Genomic DNA, 14,257 nt, shown 5'->3' with positions numbered 1-14,257 from the left:
TGTAAATCGACTTACTTGTAGTAGGTAAATATATACAATATATAAATATCATCATGTGAAGCCACTGTAAACTACAGTTTATATTACAATGGAGTTTAAATAAAGGGAATAAAGATTTCGTTTAATAGTAATACGATACGGTAATTTTGTAGCATGAAAACCTTTCACGATATACTTCAAACAATACCATAATATGAAATATACTTATTAGAACAGTATTTCATATCATAGGCGTATAATAAATCTAATCAGATTAATGGAAAAACTCAATGGTTAGCGATTGATAATATTTTGATTAAAATTTCGTTTAGCTTTTATACAATCAATATTATTACCCCAAATAGTATTAAAAACAACCCATTCTCCGTTAGCTGATGTGGTATTGCAGGGACATAATACATATGCGCTTTCAATATATTCCACGTCGTAAAAACCGCTACCGGAAATTGATTAAATCCCTCCTTATAAAGTAATTTTCCATAATAAATGGCAGAAGCGTCCATACGTCATAATCAAAAGGCATCACCCACCAATTATGCCTCATCATAAAAGCGGCGATATCGTTCAAGACGTTCTATTATCCATCTGCAGCTCGTCCATCATGGACAGTTTAAAGCAGGTGATTTACGATCCGAAGAAAAACGAGCCTTTCTATTTTACTTTGGCGTATTTACGCGTTTTAAAGTATTACCCGAATAGCTCGGACTATCGCAATTTCAAGCGGCACCAAGCCCTGGCGATACTGTACCGGATGATATCCACGTTCGTGTGCTGGGAATGCTTTCTCCACATCTTCATGTCCATTAAAAGTAAGCATCCTTATTTGTATTAGTATGATGAAGTATGAGTGTTTATACTAACGTAAAAAAGTTTGGAAGTACTAGGATAATTAAGAAATTCATTACACTGAAATTTTATTCAGATATAAACATAGTTAAACACATTTCGCATTCTTTGTATTAACTTATTTATGTATTCGGAGTCTAGTGTCTCCTACCAGCCCTTTAAGGGTTCTCATAATTGTACTGAGCTCAATGGACATCGGTTTTTTTGATTTTCTATAAAGTTTATGCCATATGCATTATTCTAGCTGTTTTAATGGAAAACAAAATTTCAGCCAATTAGACTCACGCCGGAGGCCTTTTCATGAGATATATTTTGAGCCCATTTACCACCACCATGATTAACAGTCTACAGAGTGCATGCTACACGTGTATTTGATCCAATAATCTGGACTCATCCGAACGTTATTCAGCATTTGGTCTCTTTTGGTTCATTCAAATTTATCTCGGATTTTTGGTTGTCACGTATACCCTCATATCAATATGTAGTTCCTGCTTGATTGTCTTAATTTCCTTCAGTTGCTAGTTTCCGTATAAGAGTATAATGTATCTCTTTGTATGATATACTGATATTTTCTGTACCTTCCCGCATATCCCTCCCATAGCACTCGACTTTTCAAGATAATTTTTTTTTATTTTATGCCCTTGTATACGGTTAAAAAAAATTCGCTGAACTCTAAAATAATAGTTTTTGAAATTCTAAAGAGTAATTACTAAAACTCTCAATTCTAACATATCAACTGGTGGTATAGTAACCTCTGTGGTCATAAAATACTGTTAAAGTAACTTAAAGTTATTTATAGTTTACTGCTAAACATGTTTATTTACAGCATTTATTGCAGTACTTTTTATATTAACTAGAAATAGGGCATTCCAAACTTTTGCAATGTAGTGTAAAAAAAGTCAATGTAAAAAGGAAACTGAATTTTGGGTTTTTTTGCTTCATTGGATTGATAAAAATGTAAACAAATCTTAATTATCAATTATATGTGACTACTTTTCATTTGCACTTAAGAAAGAACATCACTGCTGGATAAGTACACCACTATGCATTTTCCAAATTAAACCTGAACCAAACTAGCTTAAGATAAAGTTAATAACACAAGGATAAATATACATAATGTTCCTAAATGGTTATTTCTAATGGTTATTGGTTATTCCTAATGGTTAATCAACACTAGAGTGGAATCCCAAGGTATTTCGTTGAACCTGGCTAAAGAATTGGATATCCCTCAATAATTAGTTTTCTGTCTTTTATATGAAATGGAAAATTGACAAGAATAAATATCGAGCAAAAGTTTAGTATTCTCTTGGCCATTTTATAATCCTTTTGAGTACCTTCAGCATCAGGCCTAAAGGAGTTTTTCGATTTTCCATTATATTATTATCAAAAAAAAAAGTTAATTATTGATCAAAAATTGCGAATTATAAGGTAATGATATGGTGTAATGTCCAGTAAGGACTCAAAACTAAAATTTATAATCCTAAGTATGGCTTAATATTTTTCTACGATTTAATTCAATTTTAATTAATTTATTAAACCAGCCTCTATCATTGTAGTGTATTTTTTGCAGTGCTTATTTTTTCCTTAACGCCTACTTGATCTTTATCCTCATCTATCCTTTCCCATTAAATTGTTCATATTTTCTCTTTCTCTTTCTTTCCTTCCTGTGTAGTTCTATTACTTCGACTTACATTATTATTGTGATTTCCATTTCTATTACCATTCCTAATTTTCATAATAATCCTCTCCAGCTCTTTCACTTGAAATATCATCTGACTCTAGATAATACGAGAGGGAATCACCAATCCGCTCTCCTATTTTTGCATCGCATCTGCTGTGTTAGCGTTGTCTGTTACTTTGTTATATTTATTATCAATTCTTTAAATATATCCTCTTAAAAAATAAAAATTTCAATTATTTTCGGAGATATATCTGTTTTAGTGATGCGGCACTTAAAAGTTAATCTTTAAGTGTGTCAAGCCAATCAGGTTTTATATATATTCGAATTGAACAGTATAGACATGGACAATAAGCGGTTTTAGTCGGATGGCGCTATGTGCGAGGAACATGTTTACTTGGTGTTTGTTTCCGTTTAGCTCCAACTTTGTCTGAGATGTCTTTTTAACTGGATTTTTTTTTGTTGACTCGATCAGAGGACAGTAGTTTTTTATTTTCCAGATGGTCCATATGTTAATATCACTGATGACATAGTGGGAGTTACAGGGGTGGCGAACTGTTTCTACTACGGTGCTGTTTTTCAGTACTCGAATAAAAGATGGTCGAAATTCTTCAGTGACTTGACCGATACCGTCCAATTCGGTACTCCACCAGGAATGGATAAGATCGCAAAAGAAAACAACCGCTTCTCAATGATATTCGGTTATTTTTGCATTTCGGGATGCTTACTATATTCCGCAATATCTCTTATAGATACAGGTAATTTTTTTATTATTATTATATAATTATTACATTGTTATTAGTCCTTTCCGACTAACTTTATATCCTTTATGATAACCTAAATCTAGATATATAAATAGGAGGACACATCGGCCCTATCTCAGTTTCTGCTGAAATACTGTTTATACATGTCACTGCTGTATTTTTTATTATATCTACCTCATCACACAACACTACACTGGATCAGATGGTTTGATTTTTTTGAGTCTATGTCCTGTTCTGGTGGTATTCAAAAGCAGCAAAACTTCAATATTCTCATGAGTATTTCCTCATGCGCCCTTGCAATACTCTTGATTTCTTGACTGACTGTGGGTATCTGAAGGTCTCGATGTAGGTAATCAGTCTTATAGCGTTTGAGTACACCAACAATACCTCCCAGGACTTTGTTCTAAAAAAAATTGTATCTTATTTACGTTACTCTTTGCAGAACATCCCCATAATTGAAATCCGTATGTCCATATAGGTTTCAGTATTTGTTTATAGAATAGCCAGTTATTATGTTCTGATAATTGTGATTTTCTTCGCCAGTACATTTTCCTATATTTCAATTCCAGTTGTTTTCTTTTCTCCTTTATATATTCCTTCCAGCGAAGTTTTGCATGAAGATTCATTCCGAGATATTTAGCGTGGTTGCTATATGGAATGATAGTATTACTTAATGTTAATGGTGCTTGTATGGTCTGATTGTAGATGAACTGCATATGTACAGATTTACTTTCCTTAATTTCTATTTGTCAAGCTTGTGTCCAATTATTTATATCATCAATTGCGTCTTGTAATTTTCTTGAGGCTTCTTCACTATTGTTTCCGACAGCTATAATCGCAGTATCATCATCAACTGTAGCCATCGTAATATTCTCCATTTATGGTATATGACAGGGTTAGGGTTTAGCCCCTCATTAGCCCCAATACACTTTCTTGTCGTATACCTGCTTTAGCTTCTTTTATTGTAGAGTAAGCTTCTTCTTGTTTAACTCTAAACATTCTGGCTGTAATGTATGATTTTAGTACTTCGGTGTGATGTTTTGGTAACATTTTCTGTAGTTTATGAACAAGGCCTTCATGCCGAACCTTATCGCAGGTTTGTGCTACGTCTAAGAATATAGCTGAGCATACTTTTTTACTTGTGTAGGCTTTTTCAATAACATCTGTTATTATGTGGACATGGTCAATTGTTGAATTCTTGTTAATAAACCCAAACTGGTGTGTTGCTGTTAGGTTTTTTCTCTCTATGATAGTTAAAATAATAATAGAATAATTTATACTAAGATGGTATTAAATTAGGAAATGGAATGTACATCAGTTGACTTCATGAAATCAAATAATTAATATAACTATCAGAGTCTTCACCAAAGTAACACTCATTACAAATAACGGTATTGTATCTTCCACAAACAATTCCGTGACATGGTGTGGATTGAGTCTTCGATTGCCCGCTTTTTTGCTGGACATACTTTGCAGCTTTCTCTGCATGTTGTGCTGGAACTAGTAGTCGCTTCAAGTGTCCTCAACATCCACATTAAAAAGTTATTTTATATATTTTTTTCACTACCATCAAAGATCTTATATAGTTATACTCTTTCAATACCTCCATGCCCCATTGGCGTAAATACTTTCACCTTTTTTGCATCACAATCTTATTTGCCCTCGTAGCCGAAAGACGAAGAAATATTGTTAATGGCTATCTATTATTCTTCCTTGATGTACGAGTAGTATACATTTTAACTATTTCGTCCACTTCATCGGAATCGCCTTTCGTTTTATTGTAAAAAGTTACTATGCTCTGCTTACATCTTTTCATTTGTACTTTCAGTGATTTCAGTAGAACAATGAAGTCATGATATTAGTACCGTAAATCTTTTTTTTTGGATACCACCTCCACCAAATCGACTTGAATGTTCAAGTAGGTTTTTCTCTGTAAAACAAAGAATTTTTTCTTTTTTGTTCTTACGCATGGTACCCACAACAGAATTTTGTGAATTTTGCCAAATAGTCCATCAATGGAATACCGGTATACCAATTGTCGATCGTTAGATTTCATCCTCTGTCAAAAATTGGTATAATTAGCCTCTACACTATGTTTGTTGCAGCATTATTCATCTGGTATGGATTTTATAGCTGCTTATTGGTAAAAAGCTCAATCTTTGGGACGCAAACCGTACAAGCGTCAACCTGTAGATATATATTTATTTCGTACTTGTCGGGTCTAGATTTAATGTATTAATGTAGTGTCTAAAAAAACTCTTTCCCTCGAAAACCTGTGATCATCTCATTAATAGAAAGATTTTGTCCTATAGAATAAGATAAAAGGCAGTTTTGTGTAAATATTTCTAAAATATCCCTTATTGGCGCAGCTTTAACCAAAATAAAACGAGATGTTCGTGTGGTTGCATCACCACATCGCAATGAGTTGAAAGAAAATCCTACTCCTTCCAGTGACATCACAGTAGGAAAAATAGGCACCCCTGTCCCATCAGTACCATATAAATTCTCCATATTTGCGAGTGTCATTCGTGGTCCTGTAATCATTACATAGTATAAAACAAAGTCGCCTTTTCTGTCCCTATATCCCTATGTGCGCTTAAATCTTTAAAACTACGCAACGGATTTTGATGCGGTTTTTTTCAATAGATAGAGTGATTCAAGAGGAAGGTTTATATGTATAATACATGCATAATATACTAAGGCAACATTGCTAATTTTAGAGGTTTCTAACGTGATGTCGTAAATTAACCTATTTTTTTAGGCTTATTTAGCAATTAGCAAAAACGCTGCCTAACCCTACGAGTTAGATCAAATTAATGTACTACAGTATTGTACACCATAAAAAGGTCTACAAAAAAGTCCGCGATGGTATATGTTTATCTTTTAGGGATAACCCACATTAACCATTTTTATTGTTTACTTTTTACGTGAGAAAATGGCTTATTTACGAAGCTATTTTAAGCAATACGGCATCAATCCTTATCGAATTAAGTACCTTAAATACAGTGTGCAATTAATATAGATCAATATGGTTCCTTACAGCATGTAAATTAAACAAATATTTTCGGAGATATTACAAATTTAAAATTTGCGTTTAAAAATGTGTAATGTAATAAAAATTGTATGAATTTAGATATTCCAAAGATAGCAGGAAATCTTCATAGTAAGTATAGGGGAAGAGGAATTGTTTTACTCCAAATTTAATGCGTGCAGGCCAAGGGCAGTAATGAATGAACCAAAAATACTGGATCGATTTTAATCATGTTTTCATTGAGTGACATAGGCATATATATTTTATGCCCGTGCAAAGTCGGAGCGGGCCGCTATGTTTTTATATACAACGTTCATATTTTTTCTGTAGTGTATTTAATTTAGTATCAGCATTGCACCCGTGCGAAGCCGGGACGGGTCGCTAGTATACAATAAGCCGAAGAGAGCTTGAATTTCTACAAAATCACTCTCTCGTATAATCGTGTCTTTTTTTTTGTAAATTCATTAGTATTTATAACCATTTTTCCAACAATATTCTCAGAAATAAACAAATTGCGAGTACACAAATCTTCTCTGAGAATACTTTTAACATAGCGTCTCACTCTATTTTTGTTAGAGTTTTTCTTACCTTATAAAAAAAATCATAAAAATTGCCCGAAATACGCCATCCTACACCTATTTTCCCCCGTAAATATCGAATTTGAAATATCTTCTAAGTTTACAGAGGACAGACTCTAATAGTTCACTTAGACTTACTTAGACACACTCCATCTTAGAGATGCAAAGTATTGTTTTTGTTAGTCCTCAATCCCGTGCAGTGCTATATCATGAATCAGCGAAATCTAATTCACGAAAGTTAGCGCTATTATAGGCAAACATAACAGGCTATTTGAAAAGTCCCCGGGCTGACACATAGATGGCGCTACTAGAATTAAATCCATATGTTTCTTAGTCAGCCCTAACCCTCAAAAGATGCGTGTATAAATTTGACAGCTGCCATATCATAAGTTGGTGAATTATGGCATTTTGAGTGAAGCAACTTTTTTTATTGTGAAAAAAATGGATAAAAAGGAATTTCGTGTGTTGATAAAATATTGCTTTTTGAAGGGAAAAAATACAGATGAAGCAAAAAATTGGCTTGATGCCAAGTTTCCGGACACTGTCCCAGGAAAATCAGCTATCAAGGATTGGTATGCTAAGTTTAGACGTGGTGAAATGAGCACCAAAGACGGTGAATGCAGCGAAACATTTAAAAAATCCATAAAATGATTTTGAATGACCGTAAATTGAAACTAAATGAAATAGCAGACGCTCTAAAGATATCAACGGAACGTGTACATCGTATGGTTCACGAATATTTGGATATGAGAAAGCACTGTACAAAGTGGGTGGCGCACGAACTCACATTTGAACAAAAACAATGACGAGTTGATGATTCCGAGGAGTGTTTGAAGATGATCAAGCGTAATAAACCCGAGTTTTTGCGTCCATATGTGACAATGGATAAAACATGGCTCCATCATTTCACTACGAAGTCCAATCGACAGTCATCCGAGTGAACTGCATATGATGAACCCACTCCAAAGCGTCAGAAAACGCAATAGTCGGCTGGCGAGGTTATGGCGTCTATATTTTGGGATCCGCATGGAATAATTTTCATTGGCTACCTTGAAAAAGGAGGGACCATCAACAGCGACATAGCGTTATTGGACCGTGTGAAGGACGAAACCGCCGAAAGACGAAAGTGCTGCTTCACCAAGACAACGCACCGTGTCACAAGTCAGTGAAAACGATGGCAAAAATCCATGAATTTGGCTTAGAATTGCTTCCTCATCGACCGTATTTTCCAGATCTGGCACCCAACGATTATTTCCTGTTCTCAGATCTCAAAAATGCTCTGGGAAGAAATATGTGTGGAATGAATAGGTGATTGCCGAAAATGAGGCTCATTTTGAAGCAAAGGACAAATCGCACTACAAAAATGGTATCGAAAAGTTGCAGGGTCGCTATAATCAATGTATCTCCCTTGAAGGAATTTATGTTGAATAAAAAAAAAATTGCGAAAAAATGTGTTTTACTATGGCAGTCCGGGGACTTTTCAATTGATCTGTTAAGATCGGTCAAAGAGGTTGTAGAACGTATATATTGAACGTAATCTATCTCTACATATCTTTTTGCATAATTTAACCCCACTATTATGTTGAAAATCAATGGAGAGACGATACCTCAATGGTGAACACCGGCTGAGATCTTTGATTAGCATGAATTTGACAAATAATTTCGCACCCACACACAGCTAATATAATCATAAGATGTCTGTAATTTCTAATAATTAGTAATGAATTATTCATATTATATTGAAATTATATTCATCATAATATTAAGTGATTTATAGTATTTTGAAATGAAATGATTGGGCTTTATATATTTTAGAGAATTGTGAGAGATCAAATCTGCAAAAAAATGCGCACGAAATATGTGGAATGATAACGCCAATATGGTGGCCCACTAAGGAAATCGATCCGTTGTTAAAGGGTTTCATGTTAATCTATCAGTTTATATGTGTTTGTAAGTTTTTAAAACACAGTAAAAGTTCCTTATTCTCGGGATACTATAGAATAGTAATTTGAATGAAATTGCGATACGTTCCGAAATAAATAAGACATAAATGTATATATATATATATATTGATCAGTTTAGAAAGGGTTCTAAGAAATTAACTATATTAACTGATTAATATACGGCCACTGTATCACCACTATTCTTCTTCTTAATATATATTTCTTTAAATATACAAAACAAACAACAAAGTCGAATTTGTTCAAACACTTAAGCAACTCGAGAACCGCTGACCTTTTTCGCATGGTTTTTGATTTGATGGATTTGTCTTCGTCCTGAACAGCAGAATAACTATTAGAGACATTGGAAAATTGACGAAAAAAAATCACTTTCCCATACAAAATGTTCGTGGGTTTCGTACATTTAACGTTCAAAGTAACGAATGTATTCAAATAAAGGTATAAAATAGTGCCAATAGAAAAAGGATTGAGATATTTATTAGATCTCCAATATTTATACGTGCCTTCAGAAATGTAAATCAAACATTGTAAGCTCTGCGATGACACGGTCAGAGTCGTGAAACTCTGACGTCGAATATAACTTGTTCGTAATCGTACGAACTAGTGCAGTAAATTGGGTACCATTTCTGAACCTCAGAATTTTGCATGGTCTTGCAACCTGGATTTTGGGTGAAGAAATTAACACATAGAACATCCTCCTTTTTTGAAGCAGGTTAAAAATACAAATAGTGAAACCGCGAATAAGGAACTTCTATTGAATTTTTCTAATTGGAAACGGCTAACTAATTATTTTACAGTATTAATAATACCAGGATCTGCAATGTTCTTCTTCCTGCCTCTAGAGAGTGCGCGACTATTGTCGGTAAAGTATAAACATTTAAGAGAGTTAATTCATCAATTATTCGAACATGAGGATGATGGTAACAAAATGAAAAGACTGGGACAGTGTATTCGATATCATCAGGAATTACTTAGGTAAAGTAATTTTTTGCTTCTCACATCACTAGCCGGATTATAGCGAATTAATATCTCGACATCCTCAATGATCCTTATTTAATTATTATATTGCTACTAGTCGCTTCCGACTAACCTACAATTTATCTTTATGATTGAGACTGTGTCCTGCTTTGGTGGCATCCAAAAGTTGCATTACTTCAATATTCTCATGAGAATGGAGTCTTTCCTCGTGCCCCTTTACCATTCTTTTGATTTCTTGACTGACTGTGGGTATCTGAAAGTCACGATGTAGGTAGTCAGTCCTGTAGTATTTGGGTGCGCCCGCAATACTTCTCAGGTCTTTGCTCTGAAAAAATTGTATTTTGTTTATGCTACTCTTTGCAGAACATCCCCATAATTGAACTTCGTATATCCATATATGTTTCAGAATGTGCTTATATAATAGCAATTTATTATGTACTGATAATTGTGATTTTCTTCCAATTAGCCATTACATTTTCTTATATTTCAATTAAAGTTCTTTTCTTTTATTCTTTATATCATCCTTCTAGCAAAGTTCTGCATCAACATTCATTCCGAGATATCTAGCGTTGTTACTATATGGAATGACAGTATGATATTTAATGTTAATTGTGCTTGTGCGGTCTGATTGTAGGTGAACTGCACATGCACAGATTTATTTTCCTTAATTTTTGTTTCCAAGCATGTGTCCAATTATTTATATTGCCACTTGCCTGTTGTAATTTTCGCGTGGCTTCTTCACTATTGTCTCCGACAGCTATAATCGCAATATCATCAAATGTAGCCATCGTAATATTCACCATTTGTGGTATATCACAAGTGTAGAGTAGATAAAGCATTGGCTCCAGTACACTTCCTTGTAGTATACCTGCTGTAGCTTCTTTTATTGTAGAGTAAGCTTCTCCTTGTTTAACTCTAAATATTCTGGTTTTAATGTATGATTTTAATAGTTCGGTGTGTTGTTTTGGTAACCTTTTCTGTAGTTTACGAACAAGGCCTTCATAGACTAGAAGGCCTAAAAATATAGCTGAGTATCCTTTTTTACTTTCGTAGGTTTTTTCAATAACATCTGTTATGTAGACCTGGTCAATTGTTGAATGCTTGTTAATAAACCCAAACTGGTGTGTTGTTATTAGGTTTTTTCCTTCTATGAAGTTCTTATTATTATTAATATATTGCTGCCAAACACTGTCATATTTGAGGATGGAAATACACTCGTACACACAGCCAAAAGCTTTAGTCTTGTTGTAAAGAATATTGGAATATCATCAAATATCTTCTGTGGCCAGCATAATCACCAGACCTCTAAATAATTGAACCGGTTTGGGGAACTTTCTTCAATATCGTTTAAACAATCAGTAGATGTCTTGGCAAAGGAATATGACAATGGAAGCAGCTCAGACACCCTATGTTACGGATCTATTCTGTGAAGAATTGCAGTTGTTTTAAAATAAATGACGCTAGTAGGACAATTCACCAAAGTGGTTCATGACAATTGGATTAAAGGTTTTGGGGATATAGAATAGAGCATACAAATATGCATTTTTATATAAATAGATGATTTGTGGATTTCGTAGAATGTCAATATCGGTTTCATTAAATGATATGATTTTAACGTTTCAGATTAGCAGAGGAGTTGAATCAGCTTATTAAAGTATTATTTGGACATGTCTCTGTAGTTGGAGCAGTTGCTTTGAGTACCATTGGTTACTACATGTTAGAGGTATAACGTTTATCATTAAGAAATAATATAACTCTTCAAGAATGAAAATCTGTTTTAGCAATATTACGCCGTAATACATATAATATCTTATACAGTTGGTTTGTACTTACTGTGCGCTGGTGGCCAAATGATAAAGGACGAGGTAACACATATTAATATGTTTAAAAATTAACTATATCATTTTAACGCTTTTACATAATTTTATTAGAACACAAAATATTTTAAAAACAGAACCCTCGTTTTTATGATAGTTCAGCAAAATATCATCGTCTTTGGAGTGACATCGAAAAGTGATTTAACGGACAGCAAAGTAATTTCGTTTTTGGTTTAGTAATTAAAGCTACATGTGTCTTTTTGTCGATGGTCTTTTGTAACTTCTTGGTAAAACTAACAAACAAACTTTTACCAGACTCTTTTGAAATATGTATTATTATCAGTGGTATATAATCATATCAGTAAACAGGACCACAAGCAAGCTTAGCAGTTAATTTGTCAAGTGATTCCAAATGCTTACATGCGATAGGATAGGTTTAAGATGACGGAAAATGGTTACCACACCAAATGACTGGAAATGCCATTTTGAAAAGTTTTAACATCTCGGATTCATCACTTGCAGAAAAGAAGAGTTTTATGTAACATGCGAAGAAATACTGTTGCAAGAATGTATCGATGATTGGATTGCCAATTTATAATTAATAAATCTGTGGCAATTTTTGTAGTTTTCTTTTTGAATGAATTCTAACGCCTTAAAATAGCAAATAGTTCCGCTGTCAGAGTACCAGTCACTATGACTAGGCTAAAGTGTTGCTCTGGCGCCAAGTTCGTAAATGCCGATCCGACGTAATGATCTCTCGTGGAACCATCAGTAAATTTTAAGTGTTATTTGCACAAAAAAGTTACGAATGCTATGGCAGTTAATCTCACTCTTGTGGGAATCTTTTCATAGATAGATTAATTTCAATATTTGGTCAAGCACATGAACTTATTTAATTATTAGGGACGAAGGCAGGGTAGTAGGCCAGTTTAAGTCTATTTCTGATGTTCCAGAACCGATGATTTTTTTATTATTTAATTATTACATTGTTACTAGTCGTTTTCGACTAACTTACAATTTGTCTTTATGATAACTTAAATCTAGGTATATAACTAGGAGAACCCATAGGCCCAATTTCAATCTCTGGTGAAATAATGTTTATACATGTCACTGCTGTATTTTTTATTATATATATATTATATATGTCTTTCCTCATGATCCTCATGAATCAATTCTCTTAATTTCATGACTGACTGTGGGTATCTGAAGGTCTTGATGTAGGTAATCATTCCTATAGTATTTGAGTGGGCCCCCAATACATCTCACGACATTATTCTGAACAATTTGTATTTTGTTTATGTTACTCTTTGCAGAACGTCTCCATAATTGAACTCCGTAAGCTCATATAGGTTTCCGTATTTGCTTATATAATGTTAACATAGAATTTATATTTTTTCCGGGATAAAAGCAAAACTAACTTTGAGTACACTCTTTTGAAGTATGTATTTTTATCAGTGGTATATAATCATATCAGTATCAATACATACAGTTGCTCATTTCGATGATGATAAGGACCAAAAGAAGCTGAAGAAAATGAATAGCAAATCTTATTAGATGGAAAACTAGCTGAAACTCTGAAATAATAATTTCAGACAGCTTAGCAGTTAATGAGACATCAAATGACTGGAAAAGCCATTTTAAACCATTTTAACATCTCGATTTCATTGCTTGCAGAAAAGAGTTTTCTGTAACATGCGACGAAAGGTGTATAAAAAGAGTAAAAGACTAAAATTATGTTTCATGACAACGTTCGGCCACACGTTGCGAGAGTTGGGATTGATTGGATTTTTATGTTATCAGAAGAAAAGAAAACTCTTATAAAATATAGAGAAAAATGTTTTGATTAATATATAGATATATATATCGCCTATATTTCGCAGCAAAGACCTTCTTAAAGTCAAAAAATGAGCAGAATATATGCAAACACCTACTTTTTAGATACTGGTACTATATAAATTATTTATTAGTCTCTATAATTAAGAGGTTAACGTACACTATTATGGTCATAATACAAAAAAATGTTTTGTAGACATCAAACCTTTGTGAAAATGTCTACATGGCTAACTGGTACAAGGACCTGAAGTTGGCAAAAAATCTGAAGTTTATCATGCAAAGAAGTTACAAGGCTGTTGTATTGGAATCATATATGTTTGGAGATCTTGATATGATATTATTTGTTGCGGTAAAGTAAAACGAAAAATAATAACTAACTTAACAAATAATGGTGATATTTTTTATTTCCAGATCGTTAAGACGACGTATTCTTATTTGACGTTACTATCAAGTATCAATTTCGATTAGTTATAAGAGCTTCAACAACAATAATAAAGTGTTAAAAATCACAAAGCCATTTATATAGCACCTAAAATATTCGGTGTGTCCAACACATTGTATCTCACTTTAATTGATAATATCAATCTGTTTCAAATATACACTGCTGATAATCACAATATACATTTTATTTGGAAACACACTTTGAAAATTTTCCCTCACACCAGTTCAATTCCCAGTCTGGTTTTAGTCTTTAAAAAATATACTGAAAATATTATGTTATTAACAATTTTTATAATTTGTGTGTACAAAAGTTTTAGCTCGATCTTGTGT

The 14,257-nt window shown here is 33.4% G+C and overlaps 2 protein-coding genes across 4 annotated transcripts in view; one reads left to right on the top strand and one right to left on the bottom strand.

The window, feature by feature from the left end:
- The window catches only part of Kni (knirps), a 902,599-nt gene that overhangs the window by 671,071 nt on the left and 217,271 nt on the right, over window positions 1-14,257 (bottom strand). The window lies entirely within an intron of this gene.
- On the top strand, window positions 521-14,103 carry LOC143204319 (odorant receptor 4). Of its 2 annotated transcripts, XM_076416908.1 has the most exons (8): window positions 521-809; window positions 3,025-3,282; window positions 8,713-8,847; window positions 9,656-9,833; window positions 11,460-11,559; window positions 11,618-11,701; window positions 13,683-13,835; window positions 13,898-14,103. In XM_076416908.1, exons 1-8 carry the CDS (start codon window positions 536-538, stop codon window positions 13,952-13,954), a joined length of 1,239 nt encoding a protein of 412 aa, XP_076273023.1. In that variant the 5' UTR covers window positions 521-535; the 3' UTR covers window positions 13,955-14,103. The 2 variants fall into 2 exon arrangements, with proteins under 2 accessions (XP_076273023.1, XP_076273024.1); XM_076416909.1 differs by lacking the exon at window positions 3,025-3,282.

The sequence above is a fragment of the Rhynchophorus ferrugineus genome, unplaced genomic scaffold (genome assembly GCF_030347505.1).
Source record: "Rhynchophorus ferrugineus isolate W39M unplaced genomic scaffold, kcgeb_rfMv2 rfM10, whole genome shotgun sequence".
Classification (NCBI taxonomy): Eukaryota; Metazoa; Arthropoda; class Insecta; order Coleoptera; family Curculionidae; genus Rhynchophorus; species Rhynchophorus ferrugineus.
The sequence above is the reverse complement of the archived record's forward strand: the minus strand, read 5'-3'. Positions and strand labels throughout refer to the sequence as shown.

Coding starts and splice junctions, on each gene's coding strand:
- LOC143204319 (XM_076416908.1), top strand. CDS start 536: ATGCCTCATCATAAAAGCGGCGATATCGTTCAAGACGTTCTATTATCC. Junction 3,283..8,712: donor AATATCTCTTATAGATACAG/GTAATTTTTTTA, acceptor TATATATTTTAG/AGAATTGTGAGAGATCAAAT. Junction 11,702..13,682: donor GCCAAATGATAAAGGACGAG/GTAACACATATT, acceptor AATGTTTTGTAG/ACATCAAACCTTTGTGAAAA.